This window comes from Haliaeetus albicilla, chromosome 7, assembly GCF_947461875.1.
Source record: "Haliaeetus albicilla chromosome 7, bHalAlb1.1, whole genome shotgun sequence".
NCBI lineage: Eukaryota > Metazoa > Chordata > Aves > Accipitriformes > Accipitridae > Haliaeetus > Haliaeetus albicilla.
The window spans coordinates 23,270,474-23,296,191 of NC_091489.1; the positions used below are offsets into that span (position 1 = coordinate 23,270,474).

General features: G+C 42.4%; 1 protein-coding gene across 2 annotated transcripts; it reads left to right on the forward strand.

Moving 5' to 3' along the window:
* The first annotated feature begins 6,373 nt into the window (after positions 1-6,373).
* SLC18B1 (solute carrier family 18 member B1) lies at positions 6,374-24,144 on the forward strand. 2 transcript variants are annotated; one of them, XM_069787298.1, is made up of 14 exons: positions 6,374-6,522; positions 6,997-7,136; positions 8,238-8,333; positions 10,024-10,097; positions 10,550-10,697; positions 13,555-13,711; positions 15,215-15,351; positions 17,068-17,169; positions 18,156-18,247; positions 19,394-19,489; positions 20,286-20,360; positions 21,802-21,895; positions 21,996-22,042; positions 23,579-24,144. In XM_069787298.1, the coding sequence occupies exons 1-14, from the start codon at positions 6,477-6,479 to the stop codon at positions 23,649-23,651; spliced, it is 1,377 nt and encodes a 458-aa protein (XP_069643399.1). In that variant the 5' UTR covers positions 6,374-6,476; the 3' UTR covers positions 23,652-24,144. The 2 variants fall into 2 exon arrangements, with proteins under 2 accessions (XP_069643399.1, XP_069643400.1); XM_069787299.1 differs by lacking the exons at positions 6,374-6,522; positions 6,997-7,136; positions 8,238-8,333 and adding an exon at positions 8,396-9,134.
* Positions 24,145-25,718: the final 1,574 nt, after the last annotated feature.

The window sequence follows — 25,718 nt, forward strand, 5'->3', positions numbered from 1 at the left end:
TCTTTCACTCTCCTCAGGGAGAACGTTCTTCCCTATACCCATCAATCACTTAATCTTCCCGTGCTCCTTAAAAAGCCCCAAAGGCACCTAATCTATAGAGGAGGTTTTGTACTGAGTGGGACAATAAACCACTATCTCCTTCAAGGTCATCAAAGGATAACAAGCCCTTAGTCAGCCATAAGACAGATCAGTATTGCTAGATAAGTGCAATATATATTCTGTCCAGGAGATGGAAGTATGCACATCTGAAAGATTTGTGTTACAGCGGAAGTGATAATCACAGTCAAATTATAATCTGATATTGTAGAAATACAAGATGCAAAAACAGTTTTTCTAGCACAGTTGTGAGGAAACAAAGCTGTGCTAAGATAAAAGTTATATATGTGTAAAGGGGAGGTTTGCATTAGCACTGAACTCTGTATTGAAATGTTGGTACTGCATAGCAAGTGGTCATGTTTGTGTGTAAAAATTAATGGAAGGGTGTGATCCTGTTTGAAAGTCCACTCTGCTGCACAGTGTGTTAACAGGAGCTCAGCATTCTGTTGGCACGACTCCACCTGCTCCACCTATCTGTCTGGATTCCTACAAGGAGTAGCTAGTTTCTTAACCTCTTGTGGTGGTTTAACCCCAGCCAGCAACTAAGCACCACGCAGCCGCTCACTCACTCCCCCCCATCCAGTGGGATGGGGGAGAAAATCGGGAAAAGAAGTAAAACTCGTGGGTTGAGATAAGAACAGTTTAATAGAACAGAAAAGAAGAAACTAATAATGATAATGATAACACTAATAAAATGACAGTAGTAATAAAAGGATTGGAATGTACAAATGACGCGCAGGGCAATTGCTCACCACCCGCCGACCAACACCCAGCCAGTCCCCGAGCGGCGATTCCCCCCCCCCCACACTTCCCAGTTCCTAAACTAGATGGGACGTCACATGGTATGGAATACACTGTTGGCCAGTTTGGGTCAGGTGCCATGGCTGGGCATGAGAAGCTGAAAAATCCTTTACTATAGCCTAAACACTACTGAGCAACAACTGAAAACATCAGTGTTATCAACATTCTTCACATACTGAACTCAAAACACAGCACTGTACCAGCTACTAGGAAGACAGTTAACTACATCCCAGCTGAAACCAGGACACCTCTGTATTTTCTCTTGGAGTTACGATATCCGTTTAGCACTCGGCAGTTTAAATGCTGGCATACAGCCACAAGGCATGAGACGTTTAAGCCAAGGATTGCAGTCCTGTGCTAATAGAGTACTTCTAGTGCACTTGAGGGTGGGTGAGTGGGATAACAAGCAGAGTGCTAGAAAATGAGGAGCTGCCAGATGCAGTGCAAGAGCCTGCCTGGGCTCTGGAGGACTGAGGTGGTGTCAGTGCAAATGCTGGCCTCGTGTTTCACTGAGCAGCCAGACCCAGCAGAGGAACTTGGTCCTGTCATGGTTTAACCCCAGCCAGCAACTAAGCACCATGCAGCCGCTCACTCACTCCCCCTGACCCAGTGGGATGGGGGAGAAAATTGGAAAAAAAAGTAGAACTTATGGGTTGAAATAAGAACAGTTTAATAGAACAGAAAGGAAGAAACTAATCATGATAATAATAATAATATAATGATTGGAATATACAAAACAAGTGATGCACAATGCAATTGCTCACCATCCACTGACTGACGCCCAGTTAGTTCCCAAGCAGCGATTTGTCCCCCCTGGCCAACTCCCCCAGTTTATATACTGGGCATGACGTCACATGGTATGGAATACCCCTTTGGCCAGTTTGGGTCAGCTGTCCTGGCTGCGTCCCCTCCCAACTTCTTGTGCCCCTCCAGCCTTCTTGCTGGCTGGGCGTGAGAAGCTGAAAAATCCTTGACTTAGTCTAACCATTACCTATCAACAACTGAAAACATCAGTGTGTTATTGTCCTGGGTTCAGCTGGGATAGAGTTAATTTTTTTTACAGGAACCTGGGAGGTGGGGGGCATAGCCGGGGCAGCTGACCTGAACTGGCCAAGGAGCTATTCCATACCATGTGACATCATGCTCAGTATATAAATGGGGAGCGGGCCGGGGGGTGGGCTCTTCTTTTCGGTGGGGGAAGTGGCAGAGCGTCGGGTCCCGGGTGGTGAGCAGTTGCACGGTGCATCACTCTTTTTGTATACTTTTTCATTAGTACCGTTGTTGTTGTTGTTGCAATTTCTTTGTGTTGTTCCAGTAAACTGCCTTTATCTCAACCCTCGAGGTTCCAGGTTTGTTTTTTTTTCCTCTCCTCCGTCTTCCCCCCATCCCACCGGAGGGGGGCGGGAGGAGTGAGCGAGCGGCCGCGTGGTCCTTTGTTACCGGCTGGGCTGAAACCACGACAGTTATCAACATTCTTCTCATACTGAACCCAAAACATAACACTATACCAGCTACTAGGAAGAAAATTAACTCTATCCCAGTTGAAACCAGGACAGGTCCTCTCAAGATTTGCTTATATTATAAAGAGCATAACATGCTGTCTATAAACTTGGATTTCGGGAGAGGAAGAGTAACCACAAGCTGCTGTCACATGACACTCAAGAATTTGGATTCTCACCAGCCTGCTCTTCTGGGCAATCCATTCAGACTTACCATCTTGCTGCATATATTTAAAAATCTTTTGGTTATAGCTACTACCCTCTGTGCTCTCCATTTAATTCCTTGACTCTCCCTGACTGTCCCCCCTTTCCAGGGTGGCAGCCTTCCTCTTTTTTCCCTGTATGATCAAAATGACAAATGAACTTGGGGGCTTTTTCAGAAGAGTGGTCCTATAGTGAGGATATAATGGTTCATTCTTAGCCATCCTCTTCCTGCTCCTTTTTGCTTCCTCTGTTTCTCTTGTCTCTTGCTGTGGTAACCTTTACCTCCAGCCTGGGCTCACCCCGGCAACCATGACCCATCTTTTCTTCAAATTGCCAGACTGCAGTGATAGGTTACGTGCCATGTTGTAAACTGTGGAGACTCAGGAACTGAGTAATAAGTAGTTCAGACAGCGGCACTGTATGGTGAGGCAGTCAGGTAGGCAGGCAAAAGCGTCAGGTATTACAAACTCCCAAGAGAAGTCCATGACACTGCTAAACTCTGAATGATCAGTTCTGAATTTCAGTTCTAAACAATCCTGGCAAAACTAACTTCCCTCTGACATCTATTTCTAGAAGTAAAAAGCACAGGCATGTGCTATGATTAGACTGCTAATGTCACAAGATTGAATTATCTATTTTTCATTCCAAAACAGACATGATTTCTCAGCCCCATGGAACGTCGAGTTGGAAGCCTTCTTGCAAGTAATACCAGTGCACATTTCACACTACTACTCTTCCTAAACAATCATCTTATTCATTTTCTGGTCACACAGTCTAGAAAAAGGTTCTGCATCATAAAGATTTTTATAGAGGGCAAGCTATTTTTACCCATTTTCTTGCCCTCCCACAGAAGTCCTGCTCACCAGCCCAGAGGGGAGAGATGTGTATTTCCAAGCACCTCCAGGTAATGGTTCAGAACAGCCAAGTATGTGCTGCTACTCAGGAGTGCAAGGGATGTCTGCGTCGAGTTTCAAGCACCTGGAGAAAGTACGGTGAGACCATTCTAGGGTCTCAGAAAGAGGACAAGCTATGGCATTTCAATACCGACTTGAAAAGTAGAAAGACTTTGATGTCATAACAACTGAAGAAAACAGTTTGCTGGGTTTTGTTGCCTTCCACAGATTGTGCACTAGACTCTCAAAGGATGTGGTTATCATGTGGTTACATTAGAGCCATTTTAAACTCTTTCCAAATACCTGTGTGCAGCCATTATGACTTCTGGCAAAAGAAATAGTAATATGATGCAAATAAGCACTGGCTAAGTGATTTCTGGATTGTAATGCAAAAGTATTTCTAAGTTCTCTACAAATATATAGAAAAATAATAAGAGATACATATTCCCACATGTGCTGAGCATTTCAGAATATCCTGGATGTCCATGAAGGAAGCTGCCCTTAAAGCAATTGTTCTTAATGTGTTTTTATCTTGTGGACATAAGCAATGGACGTAGACTCTATTTGTAGTATTTATAGAGGGCTAGTGCTCCAAGGCTCGAATTCTACATATGATTTGGGATCTGAAAGGAAAGGTACTTTTTATTTTAAAGTTGCCGCAGACATGACATAAGCAAGAAAGGCTTGTATGCTTTTAAAAACATGAGTTTTGTTAGACTTGAAAAACTATCGTGACAGGCTGGTAATGAGTCCCAGTTCAAAGGTTAACAAATATTGATAGCTTACGAAGAATATATGAAGAATTAACAAACATGTTCCATCAACCAGTTTCTTCTGACAATAATGAGCAGCGCATAAGTAAACTGTATGCACGTATGAGTTCATAGCCCCGTTTAATTATTGGAGCCATAGCTCATGCTGATCACAGTGCATCACTTCTACTTCCACACTTCAGCCTTCTACTGCACGCACTGACTTTGTGGAAATCTGACTCCATATGTTTTATTGGATTACTCATTACTTGCATGTAATTATAAATGAGAGGAGGACTGGGTTTTGAAAGTAGGAATCTGTTGAGTGAGAGTCTAGACTGAAAAGGGCAAGTAGTTGGAGTGAAAACCATTTCACCTCCTGAACATAATTGACTGTCTATCTCTAGCCACAAAAATGAAAGCTTTATTCTCTCACCGCAATTTTAATCTCTCTCTACAAGTTTCTCTTATTTGCTCTATTTGTGTGTCATGCTTTGCATGTATTGCCTTTTTCTTATTATCGGTTTGTGAACTCAGAATGACTTCCAAGTGTTCTTCCTCTTTTTTGGTGGGAGTAAGGCTGTTCAAGGGGCAGTATCTATGAGAAGGATTTATGTTTATGTCTTTTTTCTGGAAGCAGACAGGAAAAGACCAAGGTAGTTCTTAGGGATTTTTCAACTTCACAGCCATAATATATGCCACACAAAATATATTGTCAAAACAGGCTTCAGCGAAGGAATATGGGGCTGTTGTTCTTTGTGGCTGCTAAATAGTTTTTAAGTTTCCTAATCTTGTGATAAGAAAGTAATTCTGCTTTTTCCTGTCACATGGAGTGTGAGATTCTAAAGTTAGGTACATGGCAACCTTTGCTCTGAAATGTCCTTATTATGCATCTTAATATTATAACTGGTGACTAGATGGAATACTGATGGCCTAGTTAAAGTAGTGCTTTTAAGAAGTGATTACTGTTTTTTCTCTTCAAGCAATAGGTGGTCTGTCTTTTATTACATTTGGAAGAGGTCCCCAGCTCATGCCTCATCTCTGTCCTCACTTTCCTCCCCTCGTGATAGAAACTGGTGCCAAATGGATTAATTTTATCACCTCTTCCTCGTCTGCAGCCTGAATTTACTCCTGGCCAGTTTATAGCTATTAATTCTTGTGACAACTTTTGTCATTCAGCTCTTCTGTTACTGTTTTAGGAACCCTGTAACTTGCTAGAGGCTGTGTAGGTGATCATTGATCTTGTTTGGTCTACCAGTCCTAAGAAGCCATCCTGAATCTCCCTTTGGTACGGAAGAGAGAGACCTAGCTGCTTCTTTTAAATCAGATGAACGCTTGTGCTTACAAGGCAAACGGGCAGTCCTACAGTAACTGCCAGCCACCCCTGAGGAATCTTAAGAGAGTGAAGCTGGGCCAAAGGGGCTACTTTTTCAGGAGAGCAGCTGGGAAGGTCAGCTGTAGCAAGGCAGAGTCCCAGGAGCCGACCCCTCCTTTACCAGCAGTCTAAACTTCTTTTCGCTGCACCAGGTGGGATGTACCTCTCGGGCCGCCGACCCCAGCTCCCCCAGGCCCAAGCAGTCGCCATAACATAATATTCACAAGCTCTTTGAGCTCCTGTTTTAATACAGGTGGGATTTAGACTTCCGTTGTGAGGCTTTTCTATAATGTCTTTTGCTCTACCTGTCAGAAACATCTTTCTGGCGTCCAGGCGAGTTATAGTTGTATTCAAGCAAGTACGCACTCGTCCCCCTGACAGCTTTGTCCGCTGCCTCCTCGGCTTCCTTCACCTGTAACCTGTCGAAGCCGCGCTCCCAAGAGCACGGGCTGCGCTTCGTGTTTCACCAGGTCCCGTAAGTAAGCAGCTCCCCTCGGCCAGACGTGCAGCCTACCCTGGAAGCCCGCAGGTTGTTACCGGACCGCCCGAAGCCCGGCGCCTGCCGTCGCTCTCGGCGCTCTCCCCGCCCGGGCTGCCAGTCAGTCCCCGCTGGGCGCAGCAACCCCCGGCCGCCCCCCCGGGCAGCCCCGCGGCAGCCCTCCCGCCGCCTGCCGCCGGGAGCCCCAGGCGGCCGGCCGCCGCCGGCGGGCCGCGGCAGGCCGCCCCCGGAGGCCGAGCATGCTCAGTGGCGGCGGCCGGGGCTGGCGTTGGCCCCGGTGCGTTGCCAGCCGCAGCGGCGCCGCGCCGTGCCGTGCCCCACCGCGCCGGCCGTTCCGGCCGTGGCGCTCCTTCCCTCATGGGCAGCCGGGCGGCGGACGGCGCGGGGAGCGAGCAGGCCGCAGGTGCGAGGCGAGGGGCGCCCGGCGTTTCCCCGCCGGTGCCCGGGGGACAGCTGCGGCTGAAGGGCCGCTCCGCTGCGCTGGGAAAGGGAGCGGGCGCGCAGGGGATGGGGCCGGCTTCTCCGCGGGGTCGAGTCCCGCGGTGCCGCGTACCGGGGCCGTCCCCGCGGGGCGTGCGCTCAGGCGCACCGGTGGGCGCGGAGCCGGGCCGGGAGCGCGGCGGGGCGGCCTCTGCGGAAGCCCGCGCCCTTGCGGGGTGGGCCGGGGGGCGGCCGCAGGCTGGCACCGCCGGGGACCGCGCTGCCTCTGCGGCCGAGGCTGCCCTCCGGCGTGAGGGGAAAAAGGGGTGCGCCTCGGTTTAATTCCCCGGAGCCGGGAGGGCAGACGTGCAGTGCGGGTTTTGATTTTCAAGCCTGATCTGCAGATTGTGTTTGCGCCTGCCGGGTTATAGTACGGTTTTTTCTTTTGTATTTTAAGAGGATGGCGTGCCAGAAGCGCTTGGTGAGGAATCCAGAAGGCTTACTAGAGAGCAGCTCTTTACGATGGCTGCAACAGCTTCTATAAACTTCAGTTCCATGATATGCTATTCAATCCTGGGACCCTTTTTCCCTTCGGAGGTAAGCGAACAGTTTAGCCAGCTACTCTTTAGATTATGTTTTGCACGTTGAAACTTTTAAAAGGATCTTGAACACTGGGGGACCTTTATGGCTGTGTGTAAGCTCCGAGTTAGACTTTTCAGTTGTGGGAATTTGTAGTGATAGCCTGATACTGGCTAAAGTAGTTTAGAGTGTATGTAACAGTGACCTGGATCCTGTCCATGGACTAATTTAATCTTCCCTGTGGTTGCAGAGGAAACGGCAAACTAATGAAATGAGATAAAAGTTGAAATGGATGCTTGGAGAAGTGAAATAGGTTTTTACCCAGTGTTGCACAGCAGTTGGTAGTAGAGCTGAGATAAAACTCTGCCTGTGTCCTGACTTGCATTTCAGTGCCTTAGCCGCTCAATGACTTTTTATTTATATCTGTCTTGCTGTTAACTCATGCTGGGCTGTCATTCACTGCGTTAAATTTCCTGATTTAGGACCTGGAGGGGTGAAAAAAAAAAAAAAAATCTCTGCTTGTGTTGAGTCAATGCAATGTTTAAATATAGGATGAAAACAAAAATGGTCATGGTGCCTTTGCAGCAGAAGTCCATTTCTTTCATGGCCAAGTTGTTCCCAAGTATTATCGAGGAAACGTTAAGGTTATTTTTGCTCTAAATATTCCAATGTACTGCTTGTACCCAATTAAGTGTATTTTGCCAGCTGGATAAGTCAAAAATTTACCTGGTGCTTGTTATGGGGAGGCATGATACAATGAAGATAACAGTTATCTCTGTTCACTGCCCTCTTGCCACGTGAGGGATCAAAACTTTGTAGTTAGCTCCATTGCACACCAGTTGAAGCCACCTGTATCAAGTCTGGTCACCTGTTTGGCAAGCAGCGCAGCGTTTTCATTCATTGAGGAATGAACGTTGCTTTTCCCTTGATTACATATAGCTTAAATAGAAGTGCAACATGTCTTTAAACTGCTGTGTTGTTACCTTATGAGCCCCTACTGCCTTTGAGAAAGGAAGTTGCTTTGTAACTGCACTAATAGAGAATTAAAACTAAGCGTGAATGTTATTCACCTCAAGAATTTGCCTCCATCTTTACACAATTGTGATTTTTTTTTTGCAGGCAGAAAAAAAAGGTGCCAGTAACACCGTTGTTGGCCTGATTTTTGGATGTTTTGCTTTGGTCAATTTCTGGACTTCTTTGATCTTGGGAAATTATGTAAGTATAATTGAAGCTGGAACTTATTTCTGTGATGACATGGGTTCGTACATGAAGACAGTTCTCTAAAGCTGAGAAAAGAGTTATCTCTTCAGTAGCACTCCTGCAGGCTCGTGTCTGCAGTAACTGGAGCCTGGCCAGTCAGTCTGAATCTGATCTAAGTCTTGTCAGTACAATTTAAAAATTACTCTTCTCCAGTTCTTGAGGGTAGCATGGGGTGGCGGACATGTAGCTGTTTTGTTTCTCTGGTTAACTGTTCTGTTTGCTTCAGAGTAATCTGCTGATCAGTTCTCCTTTCTGTTACCTCCTTTCCCCCTACTCCCCATTTTGTTTGTTGCACTTACTTATATATTCTGTTTGCCGTTGGTGCTGTTCTTAAGGTGGTTTGTTTTGTTTTGTTTTTCTTTAATTAGCTGCACCCCTTCTTCTTTTCTGGTATGTTGTCTTTTTCTGACATTTCCTCTTATTATGACTCTCTGTTGCTTAACTGTTTCCCCTTCCACTTCATTATACAGTAATATAAGTGTCTCCAGTTCTTGAAACTTCTCTTTTCCCACAGATTCAGGATTTTCTCATGCTGGAGAAATTACAAATAAATTATGTAACAGTTTGTTTATATGCTGGAGCACCACTGGCTATGCATTTTTGGCTAGGGCTGCTCTTTATCATACCCTAAGCTGGGGCTGCTCCAGTTTCACAGTATTCTCTTTCTTTGGCTGGGCAGTCTCTTTGCTGACCTCATGGGGAATGATTTTCTCTGGTGGTGAGGTGACTCATCAAGGTGTCACACAATTGCCACTGGTAAGTGCAATCTGGGTGCCTGTGATGGCATTCAACTATGGCACAACCCTCACCGAGGACTTTGCAGGGGAGAGAGTGAGTGAGTGTTCCATCCTCACTGCAGACAGGTGAAGTGAGCACCAACAGAGGTGGATAGTCCAGCAATCAGAAATACTGAGGGATTCAGTGAAACTTGGCAAAATATGGGCTTTAGTAATAATGTCTGAAATTCAGGGACTTTGTCCAGGCCCGAACAAGAAAAGAGTCTAAAATAGCTGCTGTCCTTAGGGGAGGTTACAGCATGGGATTAGAAGCTCAGGTGTACTTTGTTACGGGATTGAGTTAGCTTTACGGCATGCCTCTTGTCATCCTTCACCCTGATGATGGCGTCTGAAATGAAGTAAGGTGGGGTCCTTTCGCTGGTAATGAACGGGAAGCCTGAAGCTACCGTGCTTCCTACACCAAAGCTTTGTGCTATTAAAGGCTGTGACAAATTTGCTTTAAAAATCAGCTTCCATTGACTCTGCTGAGCCATAACCGTGACAGGTATTGCTGACTTGGCATCACTGACAGTGCTGGAGGGGGGAATGTATTACTTTCTGTTTGTTTATAATGAGGAATGCTGCTGTAAACTGCTGCTCTGCAGAAGCTGCAGCGTAGTGCTGTGAAATAGTTAACTGCATCATTGTCTTACCATTCTGAAAACTGGGTTAAGTCACTTAACTGTTTAGAATATTTTTAGGTTCAGTATTGCGTGAAGGCACACCAGCAGGAGCAGTGTCTCCAGATCTTTTACTGACATGCGCTATAAAGTGCCCGTATGTTTTGATTTCTTAACAGTAACTTACTTTGAAAGATTTTTGATCTAGACTTGAAATAGTAACATGTAAAAATGGTATTTAATTTACAGCTTACACATATTGGAGCAAAATTCATGTTTGTGGCAGGGATGTTTGTTTCGGGATGTGTGACCATTCTTTTTGGGTGAGTAATTTTTGTTGGTTGGTTTTGTTGCATTTGTCTTCTAATCGTTTTCATCCATATGAAAAGATGGGACACAAAAGGAAACTGGAAACTCTTGGACATCTTTCAGGTGTTGGTTAGGTCACCTAACTTTTTGCATCTTTACTTTTTATCTATCCCTTGTAAAGCAGAATGAACACTTCTGGAGTTTTTCACAGGTTAGGTTTTTTGTGCTCTTTTCACCACCAGAGAAAGGGGAAAAGGAGAAAGCTGCCAGAAATAGTTGGTAGAGTTTGAATACTTCACTGATGGAATTCAAAAAGATGTGGCAATAGAAAGCATTGAGTGTCTTGTAACTGTGTCCTTTAATGAGTAAGAAATGACGCTGCAGAGCCTTTAGTAGATGACTTGTTGCATCCTGAGAGATCTCCATTTACTATTTTGGTGTTTTGTTTTGTTTTGTTTTTTATTAGAATGCTGGACAAGGTGCCAAGTGGACCAATGTTCATCAGTTTGTGCTTTTTAGTAAGAGCAATGGATGCAATAGGTTTTGCAGCAGCAATGACAGCATCGTTTTCAATCCTTGCAAAGGCATTTCCCAATAATATAGCTACTGTCCTGGTAAGTGCAAAAACTAGTGTTGCAGCTGAGTACCCACAATATGATGAATTGCTGGTAGGCAGCCTAAAACCAGGAGGAGAAAATTTGCTGTCTCATGTGCAGGAATATTTGAAATCGTCATGCAATGTTTGTTTGTAGTCTAGAATCACAATCCTAGAACAAGTTTAGACCTTAGCATAACTTCAGTTAGATATAAATTAAGCAGTATGTATTAGTTGCTTATGTTTTGAAGACAGCTGAGCATTGATGGCAGTAGTTATCTCTTCAGTTGAAATCAGACTATTAAAATACTAATACAGCTTTTAGTGACTACTTCTACATGGATGGTAAGAATCCATGTGGATTGATTCAAGAATTTGATCAATTTGTTCAAATAGTGTTAATTTATATGGGTGAAAGATGCAAAACTGGAAACAATTTTGATTTCGTTTTCCTCATACATCACTTTAATCAACAGATTAGAAGAGGAGAGATAGAACTTCTTGAAATCTGGAGGGCACTATTTCTGGTCATCAATGATTCATTTCAACCTGAGATATTATGCTTATTTAGTCAGGTTTTGTGGTGTTAGGAAAAAAAAAAGCTTTGTGTTTAATAAAATGCTGCTTTTTCTTTCTCTTTTTCAATAAATTCTGGTTTCAAGTCAAATATAGACTGACAAATAACTGGGTTAAATTTTAATGAGTGCACACATGTTAAGAACATCCTTCAGAACATTTAATAAAATTGGAAAAGCTGATGCTTTTATTAATATTGTTGTTAAGCTGTATAGTTACTCTATAAATAAATGTCTATAAAAATATGACCTCCTAACTAGCAGAAAACTACTAAATTGTATCAGCAGTGAGGAGCTGGCAGTTTCTTTGGAAAGCAGGTTATATATTATAATCATGTTTTGGATTTATTCAGTCAATAAGGTTAAGGTTTCCTGTTTGCAAACTTTAAAGTGTAGTTCAAATAGGTAAGTAAAATAACCTTGACTTAAAAAGAAATTAAATTCTGTGGTGGCAGCACAATAAACATGATGCATAGCTGAAAATGGTACGTGGTGATGAAGGTCACCTCAAGGCCACAATCAGAAATGCTACACAGCTGTGGCTTGGTAGCTACCTTTGTTTAAAATCTAGGAAGGGTGCTATCAGAAGACAGATCACTTTTAAATATTGGTCTGTTTGCCATATTATATATTCTAATATCTTGTTCTGCATGAGAATAAAAGCTTTTCAGATTCATTCATGTAGACTCACTGTCCTTAAATGGACATGATGGAGAGTTCTTGTTACTGTGAGCTCTGCTCATGGTGGTGGCAGAGGCAGGAGGAAGAGCTGATTAGCTGAAGCAAGGTGCATCCTATGGTAAAATCATAAAGCCTGAAGGAACAGATGAGAGATTTTTAGCCTTGCTTTCCATTGCCTTCTTGATAGTGCTAGATACTGAAAAGTACTTTTCCTCTCCTTAACGCTTTTGTTAGCAGTTTTCAGCCCACCTTTTACCTGTTGGGTACCCTAGAGAATGTATGGGGAAGTTATTAAATGTAGGCACGTCAGCCTTGTTGAAATGGGAAGTTCAGCATCTGTCAACATGATCCTTCTGTCAGAGGAGTTATGAACTCCAGAACATAAGCAATATCACTTTTCTTACAACATCAGGTTTACCATATCCTCCCCTGATCTGTGATAATGCAATGCCTCAGCTCCACCCACCCCCGCCCAATAATTCATTAACTTAAAAGGGCTAAATGATGTACAGCCTGATTTGAACTGAAGTCTCACCAATCATAAATGTTTTTTATGGTTGGTGAGCAACACAAGTAAAAGCATTATTTGGATGCAGTTACGTTAACTCATGGGCATTCCACGTGTTGAAGTTTACCAAAATGTCTCAAATCTATCTAGAACTCATTTTGAGGACTTGCTAGTCATGTGCTGTTATTAGTTATTTCCTTTCGTAGGAAAGGAAAAGGCTGGGACCCTAGGCTGACCTAGAGTAAAGAACTTAGCTGTTGCTGACTGTGCCCACTCTCGGGCCACTTGACCACTCTTGACTTGTATCAGTAAAATTAAAGATGAGGAAGAATCTCTATATTATCTTTCTGGGTCCTAGAAGTTAGTGAAACTTTAACTCTAAGCAATTATTACCACCAGCTGTTACTTGTTAAAAGGGGGTGGTCTAAGCACTGATTAGTCAAGTGTTGAGGCAGATGTTGACAGTGGTGATTATGGTGTTGTAACACAAGATAAAAGTGTAATTGTATTATTGTCCTTTTGAAAATTAGTATCTTACAAAAGATGCCAAATTATTAAATAACAGCCAAAATAATCTGAATTATGCCCATTGCAATGTCACTGTTATTTCCTACCCCCTAGTCGGTGAATCCAAACAGTTGGTTATGGAGAGAAAGCTTTAACTTGGCACATGTACCTCATCCTATGAGATAACGACCCATCCAAGTAGGCTTATTTGGGTCCTCCCCCTCAGGCTGGAGCATAACGGCAGGTGGGAGAGATGATCACTTCAGCCCAAGTTGTCCTACAGATGCTTTCCATCAGCAGAGCATCTGTCTTGCCTCAGGACTGGGATGCGTTAGGTGACGGCAGAGTAGCTAATGCTGCAGTACAGGTGGTTCCCCCACAGTGAAGCAAAGGAAGTGATAGCTGTCATGCAGACAACTGCGAAATTCCTTTTGCTATCCCACTTTGTGAAGGTCTCTACTAGCCATTACCCCCCTTAGTGATGCAGTGCCTTTTTCTTTTCACTAGCCGATGTTGTGCTGCTCCTCAGAAAAATGGATTGCTTTTACAAAACACTAGAGTTTCTCACATTCTTTTTTTTGCTTGCTTTCTTTTTCATCCTTTAGGGCAGCCTTGAAATTTTTACAGGACTCGGACTGGTGCTGGGCCCGCCTTTAGGTGGCTTTTTGTATCAATCATTTGGTTATGAGGTCCCTTTCATTACACTGGGATGTGTAGTGTTGGTCTTGGTGCCTGTGAATATGTGCATATTACCAAAATATGGTAAGCACCCTTCTTCCTGTCTCTTTCACTTACCTTAATTTCTCATGTATATAACTGTGTTTTAGAAAAATACCAGTTTCTGAGGTCTGATACAACTCAGAGGGCAAAGCTCTAGCTGAATTCTTGATCAGGCCCGTGTTTTAATGTGAACTAAAATTAATGTGTGCGGATGGCCTGGAATGAATCCAACACTTCATGCCCATCTCTGCAAACACTAAGAACTCTGTGGCAGTAAACTGAGATAAATTTTTGTTTTCTTCTCTCTCTTTAGCTTCAGGGCTTGTAAAGGATCAGTTGTGTCTTCATTGTATCAGCTTGTCATTGCAGCTAGTTGAAGAAAAGCTGGAGATAGGCTTTGCCTAAAACAAGAGAACTTGATGTGTTTGAGGGGTAACAGAGGGGAAGAAAAACAGAATTACAGGGAGAAAAAAAAAAGTTTATTTGTACTGAATGATGCAGGATCTGATTAACATGAAAGAATGTTAAAGTTAATAAGTGAGGGGTTTAACTGAAGTGCTGGAGGTCTTATAAGTTTGATTAAATTTTAGATGGTCCTGCTTGGACAGAAAGTTAACTTAAAGATAATTCTTCACACAAGATTGTAATTGCAAGGTTACAGTGCTGTTAGTCTTTCCTAGAATAAAAACTAGTAACTTTAAAATACATTTTAAAAAATATTTTTTCTTCTTAAATATGAAAACCTTGGAGAATAACTTATATATATATTGGCTTTTAGAAGAAACTTACAGTGCTTAACCATGCTACTGCTGGCTTCCCCCCCACCTCCCTGAGCACTGAAATTTGTATGGAGTCATGATATTACTAGCCAATTTGAAATTACATTAAATAAATGTTAGCTCTGAGCTGGTGGATGCTAATGAATGAACTTTTAGTTCAATGAACTTTGAGATCACATTCAACTATTAAAGCACCAACAGCATCAGGAAGGGAGCCTGCCTTAGAAATGACATCTAACCATGATATCTGAAAGAAGCTCCCTCTCTGGAGTACAAATTGAACATGTAGGAGACCCGAATGACTAGTTGCTTAAAAATTTAGACAGATCTCAACTGATAAATAGCAATCTTCTTATTTTACTTTCAAAGCATGTTTCTCTGATTGGATATGAATAGTTCATGCATGTGTGTGTGTTGTTTTAAGTTGGGACGTATCCATGAGATTTTCATTGTATAAGGACTAACAGAGAAGTAGCCATATTTTCACATAATTGGGAATAGTACATGCTTCTGTTCTTTTCAAGTTGGGGATTTGCAGTATTGGAATCTAAATTGTGTATTTCTTTTATTCACCTATCAAATTTGGGTTTTTAATATAAAAATAGTGTAGTGCACAATAGTCTACTATTGACTTTGATTTGTTAGATAACAAGAGTATTAGGACTAGAAAAAGGGAAATACTGATTTATTTTCTAAAGCAAGAAGATCAGTCATGAGCTCATGCTGCTGAAAATAATGCAATTTCCCCCCTTTTCTCTTGAAACAGATTCAATCCCTAGCAAGGACTCCTTTTGGAAGCTCATTCTTCTGCCGAAAGTCTTACTACTCTGTCTTACTATATTTTCTCTAAGTGCATGCTTGGGCTTTTTGGATCCCACAATGTCTCTATTTATCCTAAAGAAGGTAAGTCCTTTTAACATGCAGGGAGGTCTTGACTTGCTAAATAGTAAATAACTGGTCACAAATATGGTTTAAATATCCTAAACAGAATTAAGCCTTATCCAACTACACTGCTTTAATTTACTGTTAATAATATGATTTCCAAATAACTTGATTTCGACAGTACTGACAAATCACAGTTTCCATTGGATGCCATCTGTTGCCGCTGGGTCTCAGTAACTTTGAAAATGAGGAAATGTCAGGCCTTTAAAAATGTGTTTTTTCCACTTAATTGGCTTTCAACAGCAGCATACCTTCTCTGAACAGGGCATAGCAGCTGGTTTTGTAAACAAGGGACTTTTTCCTCCTTTCTGAAAGCAAATTCTGTAAAATTGCAACAGTCACTGACAGTGCTGTATCTCTTGATGTGGACATTTGTTTTCAGGGACATGATGTCTCAGCTCTGCCTTCTCTTACAGCAATGCCAAAATTAAACTGATTGCAATGATGTAGCCTGCTAGCTGACTTCTTCACTCGCTCACTAAAAAGGCAAATGCTGTTTTATTTATTTAGTTTTTATTTATGTTAATATTTATTTATTTATTTGTTTCCTACTTCATGTATTTATTTTCCCCATGGTGTTTAATGTAATGAGTTTGAGGTAAACAGTTTAACATTCTGTTCCTGTGTGAAATTAAGCAATGCTTTTTGAGCAGTTTATTAATTAATCATTGTTCTAGGGAATAGCATTTCACAGGTGGTTGTGCTCTTACTTGTTGTTTCTCTAGTCCAGTACTTCGAACACTCATCCAGGGTGAAGGAGACTTGGTGTTAACATCTTACATCACTGGAGATGTGAATGTACGTCTTCCACCACCCAGAAGGGAGCTGTAGTTATTCCGCTGTAGAATATTGCAAACTGATGTGGCTCTTCTGCTTTCCATCTGCTCTGTGCTAACAGATACTTGATGTGAAAGGGCTGTAGCCTTCTTGGCAGGTGTTGTAACCACTAAATTAGAGTTATTATCATGTGCTTGCATATGGCAAGGAAATAGTGAATATTTATGTAGTCCATGCCACATGAAACATCTTGGAATACCTTCTAACTGGTAGTTAAAGCACTCATTTGAGAGACTAGGATGCTTTTGGTTCATTACACGTTTTGTTTCAGTATAGAAACGTGTCTCTGCATTAGGAATGTGTAGACCTCAGGGTGTTTGCAAAAAGCCCTTACTCATTTTCATAAAAATCATCCTTTGGTTGAAAAGCCAGAGTTGTGTTTTATAGCACTACTTACTTTTAAGATGCACTGATTAGCAGTGGATGACTACAGTATTTATGCTTTTCTAAGTGGAAAGATTAGAGAGGTAAAGACTAAATCCATCTAAATTTCAGTGTCTGAACTGTATGTTTCAAATGTGCCAGATACTAATGTTAGAATCCAGTGTGCTGGTGCAGGGACAGAGCATAGTGTTTCCTCCTGAGATTATTTAGGCTTTCTCCGAGTACAGTTGTGTCAGGTGTTTTCACACCATCCTTAGAAATGGAAGTGGAAGGAAACTGGAGCTCTGCTGATGACTTCAAATACTTGAAAAACCTCTGTATGGTATCAGTAAAATACTTAATATCATGTATTTCAGTATTTTGACCTAACATATAATTCTTGGATTGTCCTTTAATGAACGTAGCATGTATGGTTTGATGTTTTGTTTTCTGTTTTATTTGTCTTCCTTTCTGTAGTTCAAACTACCAGCTGGTTATGTGGGCTTGGTATTCCTCGGTTTGGCACTCTCTTACTCCCTGTCTTCTCCGCTCCTTGGACTCCTAAGTGACAAACTGCCAGTAAGTACTACCCTGCTGTTTGTGCAGGGTTAGTAAAGCACTCTCTGCATTTAGTTAAAGCTGAAGGACTTTCCATATTGAAGCAATGGATGTAGGCCTGGTCCTGTAAAGGGATTTGTCTTTCAGGACCCTGCATGTGCACTGAATACTGCCATCCTGAAGGTCTCTTTTGCAAGGTCCAGGTAGTACAAGAACGTCCAAAATAGTAAAGGATGTTGGACAAGTAACCTGTAATTGAAATGTGTTGAGCTTTTCTGGTGGACTAAGCACAATCTATTTCTAGCCAATGTGGAATGGAGAGTGGGAAAATGTCCCAGTTATCCATGCTTTTGACCACATGTAATTTTATCAGCTTTTGAGAAGAGGCGTGAAGATATTCTGGGTAGCTGTATTGACTTTATCTTTTGAAAAGTGTAATATCCAAATTAGATCAGCTCATTGACTGGCTATGGTTCTCTAGCTCTTAACTGCGTCATAGAAAGAGACTTTGACAGTAATACACTTAAAACTGCCTGGTTTATAGCCACTGCTAATTGATCAATGGAACCTACACTGTCAGTGCTGTGCATGAAGGACATTGCCAGTTTTCTGACAGTGTTTTTTCCTGACACAAAGTAATAATGGCCTTTGTACATGAGAATTACATGCAATGCTGCATGATATTTCTTATACTAAGGAAAAGTAAGACCTAAAATACTTTGCTAACAGAGAAACACTGTTACTCAGTATCCTAAAGAAATCTCTGTATTAAGCAGCTGCTGCCAGTGATTGCATTGGTCATGAGGAAACATGAATTCAGTGTTTCTTGATGATGTTCTGAACTGGCAGAGAAATTGTGAATTCCCAGTTTGTGTGTAATGATGGTCTTTACAGGAGCCGTACTTTTCAGGAGATGAAGGTTTAGAAGAGGGGCATTAAAAAAGACAAAAGAGTTACATTACAAATTCACATCTTTAAATTACATACCTCTTCCTTTTCTTTCATAGTACCTCAGGAAGTGGCTGCTGGTATCTGGAGGCTTAATGACAGCACTGTGCTTTTTCATGTTAGGACCTGCTCCTGTACTACACATTGAAAGGTACAGAACTGCCTCTTCTTATGCCTGTCCCCTTACGTGATGTTTTTGTGATAGCCATCATGACCATAGTCATGTATGTCCACAAGTCTATAATTAGCACTTCTGACCATGAAACAGGTTTTTTTTAACTTCTAACATGAGACTATGAATGTGAAGCAGTGGAAGCATCTGAAAATGGAGATTTTACAGCTTCATAAAATAGATCCTTTTCCTTTGCTTTTTACTGTTAACTGTGTTTGCTCATGTTAATGTGTATGGTGGGAAGAATGTTGCTTTTTATTTTCCTTTCCTCCCAATTCTGTGGCATTTCCAGTGCAGCAAAACAAAGTTCTCTTTGTCTTATTTTTCAATTTTCTCTATTTCATTTGCATGGCTGTGCAGCAGTATTGATTTGTCTTGTCTCTGTATATAGCTTACTGAGGAAAATGCCAGATTATAGCTTTGTTTTCAGCTAGCTAAGTAAAGACAATGTCAGTTGCACCTGAACACTGCATTGCATATCTCTCAAGTTAATTCACAGCAAAACACTCTGCTGCATTTACAAAACAGCTGTACAGTCCATTTGTCCTAGGTTACATACTCTGTTAAAGATGATGATAGGCTTGCTAATGTGCAGAATTAGTCAAATCCTTCCTCCTAGACTTCTAATTTTTAAAGAAGATCATACATTTGTAACTGGTGAGTTCATACATCTGAGCTGGTGAGAAAAAGAAACCAGTAAAATCTTCAACATTCTTTTCTTTAGCTAAGTCTATTTGGTTATAATGTATTAGGCTACAATATTTTAGCTGCAAAATCCTTCACTTGTGCAACAAACCAAGTCTGGAGCTTGGACGTAGGTACTGGTGAGTTAAGCGCATCCGTCTACCTCTTCTCTATGTGCTTCTATTAAAATGAACTGCATTTTATAAGGAAATACTTAAATTGAGCACAGGATTTTAAAATCCTTTTACAAAGTCTTTTTTTAAGCATAGAACTGTACTTTTCAAGTCTTAGTGTTCAATTAAAGTAGAGTTCTTTTTGGCTTCAAGAAACCTAGTTTTCTGGTGAGTCATGGAGAGCTGATACAACAGCCTTCAGACAAACGGGGTCCTTACTTGAAAAGAGTCTTCAGCAGCTAACTTCTTTTAAATGCCTCTTTTTCAGTCAGCTGTGGATGTTTGTGCTGGTGCTGGTTTTGATTGGCTTTTCCCTTGGCATGAGTGCTATCCCAGTGTTTCCAGAGATACTGGACTGTGCATAGTAAGTAACTCTGTCCCACACATCTTTCATGTTCCTGACAGTAGGAAACTGCAACTAATTTTCAGGTGTGAATATGAAGTGGGGTTTTGGTGTGGCTTTTTTCCCTGTTTTTGAGACAAAGGCAGCAAGTAACACTTAAATGCTTCTACTAGTCTTTTGTCTTATTTTTTTCTGAATGAGCACCCCGGTGATTATACTCCAAATGTAATTTTGTAAATGTGTACCTGAGTATTATGAACACACTGAAGTCTATCAGACTTTGGGTGTCATAGCATGGGGTGACCTGTGTTTGGTTTCATATACATAGGATTTATTTCAGCTTCTGAGGATGATTAATAGCAAGCAGTTTTCACTGGATTTTCAGGCTGCATTGGTTTTAACAGCTGGACCTACAGGAGTCATACTTGCTCAAAGTACTCAAGGCTTGGGAGTAATGACCTACGAAGGGTCTTGATTTACTCTTACTAGTATGTTCCTCTTGGAACAAAGTCTTTCCTTCTTAAAAACCACCTGTCACTGTTTTACACTTGTGGTATGAAACATGGGGAGTGAGTGATGGTGTGATGTTAGGAATCTATTTGGAAGACATCAGAGATGAGGAGTAGCACTGCAGTCCTCCCGAGAGGCAGCAAAGAAGAAAGTACTGGGTAAACAGACATGATTCCACTGTACGCTTCTGCTTGTTAAGTATTTATGTTGTGTGTAAATTAAAAGGAGGGGAGAAACTCTCTATAGGAGAAGGCTATAGACTGAGACACAGTAATGTATTGTACTACTCTGACTGGTCTTTCTGCAGTGAGAATGGATTTGAAGAAGGTCTGAGTCTGCTGGGACTGGTGTCTGGGCTTTTCAATGCCATGTGGTCTCTTGGGTAGGTATACAGTCACCTTTTTGTAAGCTATGAGTGTTTGGTTGTTCTATGCTATTACCACATGAAAACCTGCTGCGTTACAACCAGAAGTCTTGCATTGCAGTCATTGTGTTGACCTTGATTCAAAAGGTTCTTGGTAAACAGGTGCCTGGTGGACATTTTACCCAAAAAGGGAATGGATTCTGAACTTGTCGTCTTGAAATGTATTGCCCTGCATATCAAAAAGCTCTAGTGATTAAGTGGATGTTAGCTTGCACTTCTGTGTTGTCATTTTTGTTGTCACTGAAATATTTAGTGCTTAATACAGAGAGAGGTGGACCCTAATTTTTTACAAAGTTAAGTCCACCCATATGGAGTGAGCTAGAAGGTATCTGCTCCTGACTAATTCTGTTCTTCCTCTTTCATTTTCTACATTTCCTCCTTTTGTCTGGAATAGCTTAGGGTAGAATCTTATCTTCTCTTTCCACCACAGCCATTATTTAAGGTCTGTGCCTGTGTAGCTTAGCAGAGTGTGTCTGTGTTTATTACCCAGTGGTCATCGCAGAAATGAGTGAAAGGCGCTACTGGCTGAGTGACCCTTCAGAGTTGTCACTCAGTGGGAAGTGACAGAGTCCCCCTATTGAAAGCCACTTCCAGGAATTTTTTATCTGTCCTTGTAGTCCTCTGTGGCTGCAGGTGGGTTTCAGTGGTACAAATTTGCACGATTTTTTCCAAGCTAACTGAAGTTCTAGCTGTCCTGTTTATTTGGCATAGGGTTCAGTACAGATACAGATAGTATAAAGATACCAAACCCCAGTTCTATGCTGTTATCAAACTTGGGTTTATTATGTGACTTGCTTCCAGGAAGTCTTTCTGGTTTTACACAGTTTTGTCCCTTTCTGTAGCGAGAGACCATATCATGTAAGATGTTTCATAAAATGACAGCAGCTGCATAACCTTTCCTGGCATTCTGAGATGGGCATGACGCTGCAGGGCAGTTACATACAGCTTAACCTTGCAGTGCCCACGTCTGTCACAATGTGCTTCCCCACCTGCCTATATCCACCGGTCTTTCGTCTTGAAGTTTGGCAGGTTTACATTTTGCGGGATGAGAGTTTAAATTTCTTTTATGATAGGATTGGTGTAGGTGCCTTCTTAGAATATGGTCCTTAATGGGGCCTCTAAGCTATTCCAGATACAGAAAAGAGTGCGTTCTGCTTTCTGTTGTGGACCCTATTTCCAGCTGAGGAAGTAACTAGACAGGTTTACTGGGCCCATGGCAAACAAAGAATTAATACTTATTGTGGATTATAGGAAGGTTAGGTCTGTGGAAGACAATCTCTTTGTTGACAAAGGAGAGAGAATCAATGGTGGGAGGCCACAAAACACAACAAAAAAGTTCTCTGAGAATATGATCTCTTTTTTGTTTGGGATGCCGATACCTCATTTTGATTTGTTGCAGGGCATTTGCAGGTCCCACTCTGGGAGGACTTCTAAATGAAAAGCTGGGTTTTGAATGGGCCTCAGCCATCCAAGGAGGATGGGCACTGTTAAGTGTAAGTAATTACATATTTTTTGCTTTTTATATCTATTGCGATTATGAGTTATTGCATAAGGTTATTATTATTACAATTGTAACTGACTGTTTCTTCAAAGGGTCTTGCAACTGGAATATTCTATATCATTGAGGCAACAAGGAGAAGGTATGCCGAGATATTCATTCTTTATTTTACTTACAGCCATATAAAGCAAACCTTTGAAAGCTGTGCTTCCATTTTTTCCTCACTACCAACCTGATAACGAATGACAAGATGAGCAGTAAAAATATTGCTTAAATACTTTGTCTGTATGCTTTCTTAAATCCCTGCTGACCTAAATAGAGACCTAAAACAGACAATGCCGGTTCTATACACACATCAGGACTGTGGCAATAAGGAGCAAACCCTACTGACAGTTCCTCCAGGAGCGTGTCTGTGAGCTGGAATTGGCTGGATGGTCACATCCAGAGAGTAGTGCTCAACAGCTCAAGGTCCAGATGGAGATCAGTGATGAGTGGTGTCCCTCAGGGGTCTGTGTTGGGACCGGTACTGTTTATTGTACCAGTACTGTACTGTTAATATCTTCACCATTGACATAGACAGTAGGATTGAGTGCACCCTCAGCAAATTTGCAGACGACACCAAGCTGTGTGGTGCGGTTGACATGCCTTTGGGACAGGGTGCCATCCAGAGGGACCTGGACAAGCTTGAGAAGTGGGCCCATGTGAACCTCATGAAGTTCAGCAAGGCCAAGTGCCAGGTCCTGCACCTGGGTCAGGGCAACCCCCGGCATCAGTACAGGCTGGGGATGAAGGGATTGAGAGCAGCCCTGCCGAGAAAGACATAGAGGTACTGGTGGATGAAAAGCTGGACATGAGCTGGCAATGTGCGTTTGCAGCCCAGAAAGCCAACCATATCCTGGGCTGCATCAAAAGAAGCATGATCAGCAGGTCGAGGGAGGTGATTCTGCCCCTCTACTCCACTCTGGTGAGACCCCACCTGCAGTACCGCATCCAGCTCTGAGGCCTTCAGCACAGGAAAGACGTGGACCTGTTGGAGTGGGTCCAGAGGGGGGACACAAAAATGATCAGAGGGCTGGAACACCTCTCCTATGAGGAAAGGCTGAGAGAGTTGGGGTTGTTCAGCCTGGGGAAGAGAAGGCTCCAGGGAGACCTTATTGTGGCTTTTCAGTACTGAAAGGGGGCTTATAAGAAAGAAGGGTACAGACTTTTTAGTAGGGCCTGTTGCAGTAGGCAAGCAGTGATGGTTTTAAACTGAAAGAGGGTAGATTCAGACTAGATATGAGAAAGAAACTTTTTATGATGGGGGTGGTGAAGCACTGGCACAGGTTGCCCAGAGAGGTGGTAGATGCCCCATCCCTGGAAACATTTAAGGTCAGGTTGGACTGGAATCTGAGCAACCTGATCTAGTTGAAGGTGTCCCTGCTCATTGCAAGGGGATTGGACTAGATGACCTTTAAAGGGCCCTTTGAACCCGAAGCATTCTGTGATTCCATGAAACGATAGGTGTGAAAGCAGTAGTAAGTGGTTCTGTGCAATAGTGGGGAACCAAATCCAGTGATACACCTAGCTCTTTCCACACAATGTGTGGCTTTTTTGCTATAATGGTGGTATTGCACAGAAGTATCTTAAAGAATATTAAACCTGTTTCCTCCCTCCTGTCTTTTCCTTGTGCAAACAGTTCTAGTTCCAGCCTGCAAAATCCTCCTGGTAATAATGAAGAAAGAACTCATCTGATGGGCAGTGAAACATAACCAGACATATTTTCAATTCTCTGTTTACTATTGTGGTTTAACCTAGTGTTGAGATGAGTGGACTTAACAGTGTTTCATTATTCTGGAGCTGGGATACATGATCCCTTAGTGAACAACCAGTTGTGGTTTAGTTGTAGCTGCATTACTGTTTTGAAACACTAAACACTGACTGCCTTTCTTTTGGAAGTCCTCATGTGGATTGGCTGCAATGATGGGTAACACTCAGATGTCCGCCTGTTTAATTGTGTTCCGTATACAGTGCACCACTGCATGTGAAGAGGTGTGTTTTCAAATGTCTGGTTTCTATACTTGAGCCTGCAGTGCATTATTCTTGGGTAAAGCTACTATTTTGCTACCATGATTTTCTGTATTTTTTTAAAGAAAGTTCACTGTCTTGTAATACTTTAACTGATAACATAAAATGTTGAAACAATTTGAAATGACAAAGCATTAAGCACAACATTGTTTTCAATAAAGCAACTTTTTTTCCCAAGGTCTGTGAGTTTTCTTAGACAACGAGAGTCTAAAAGACTTTGTGTCTACCAGCACTTGTATTATCTTGAAAGTGCCTGAAAATGGGAGGCAAAGGTAATGAAGAGAAGACTTAGCATCTCCACACAGAACTAACTGATCTTCATTCCTGGAGAAGTCTTGGCATTGTGTGTGTGTATACATACATGTATAGACATATGTATGTTTGTATTACATATAAAGACTCAGCTTGGTGTGTGTGAGATCTATTTTACTAATAAATGCCATCTCGAATGTTTGTACAAATTGCCTGTGCAACAGTAAATCTATCAAAAGTCTAGGGCTACTATTTTCCAGCAGTAGGGAACACGCACACGCGTGCACGCACACACACATCCCACCCCACCCCCTACCCCCCCCACCCCTGGATGCTCAGCACAAAAAGGGCAAGGGGAACTGAGACAAGGGCATGCCTGGGAAACTCACATTAAACTTCTTGACCTTGGTCACGGCAAGTCTTTTAATTTGTCCTTGAGTCCGGAACCGGGTCCTAGAAGAGGTTCTCTATGGTACCCATTTTTCCATAAATAAGAAGAGTGGTCTAGTCCTAGCAATTTCCAGTCAGTTTCTCTTGTGAGTAACTACTGGAATTTACATGAGAAATACTTCTTTCTCTGCCAGAGCCCTTTCTGAGGCACTAGCAAGAAAAACTGTTTCTGGTAGCCAGCTGAACTGTGAAGCATCAGGGTACCAAAGGGCAGGCTTCCCCTGGGAACATCCTGGCAATAGCTCCCTTTCGTTTTGTATCAGGCGTTAGGCTTTACTGAAACCAGGGCTGCACTCCTCAGCCTATTATGAAGTGCTGACCCTGCTGGTGCCAATGGTGAGGCAGGTGAGAAGGAGCTGAGAGGACTAGAAGTAGACGCAAGGTACAGATCTGTAGACATGAGACCGAATTATCTGTCTTTGTGGAATGACTTATTCACTTACCTGACTCGTGCTGTTAGGACTCAGAAGTGGCCAGGATTACCAGAAGGAGTGGAAGTGTCATTGAAATTAATGAGCTGTCCTGCAATGCATGAACTTCACCAGAACTCTGGTAGAAACTAGACTGGCTTAACTAACCCCTCTAGTTTTCTGGCAACACATCTTCTCCCCTCTTCATTCTTTCATGTACACAATGGAGGCGAAAGAAACCTGAAGAGGAATCCTGGTTTCCAGGTTTGTTGTTCAAATCAACTCACAAGTGTGTTCTCCTGCCGTGATTATCCAGGGGTCCTGGACACATGGTTAAAGCAGAGCAGTCGGATCTCCTGTGGGGAACTCGGCGCCCCCCTGGCTAGTGCTGTGCTTGTCTCATGCAGTGTCAGCTCTAAATACCCATCTGCCATTACTAACTCAGTTGTACAATCTGTGAAGCTGTGCTAAGTAGGGACTGTGTCAGATACAGCCAAACTACATTCAGCTAGATTGGAGCCCTGTCTGTGCCCTTGAGTTTGGCCGGGAATGCGTCCGTGCTGGTCTTTGCTGAGATCTCCCAAACTCTGGCTTGTTTTCCTGCTGCGACCCGGGCTTGCCTTGAACTGCATTGCTACA

Coding starts and splice junctions, on each gene's coding strand:
- SLC18B1 (XM_069787298.1), top strand. CDS start 6,477: ATGGGCAGCCGGGCGGCGGACGGCGCGGGGAGCGAGCAGGCCGCAG. Junction 10,698..13,554: donor ATAATATAGCTACTGTCCTG/GTAAGTGCAAAA, acceptor TTCATCCTTTAG/GGCAGCCTTGAAATTTTTAC. Junction 18,248..19,393: donor CCTGTACTACACATTGAAAG/GTACAGAACTGC, acceptor CCTCTTTTTCAG/TCAGCTGTGGATGTTTGTGC.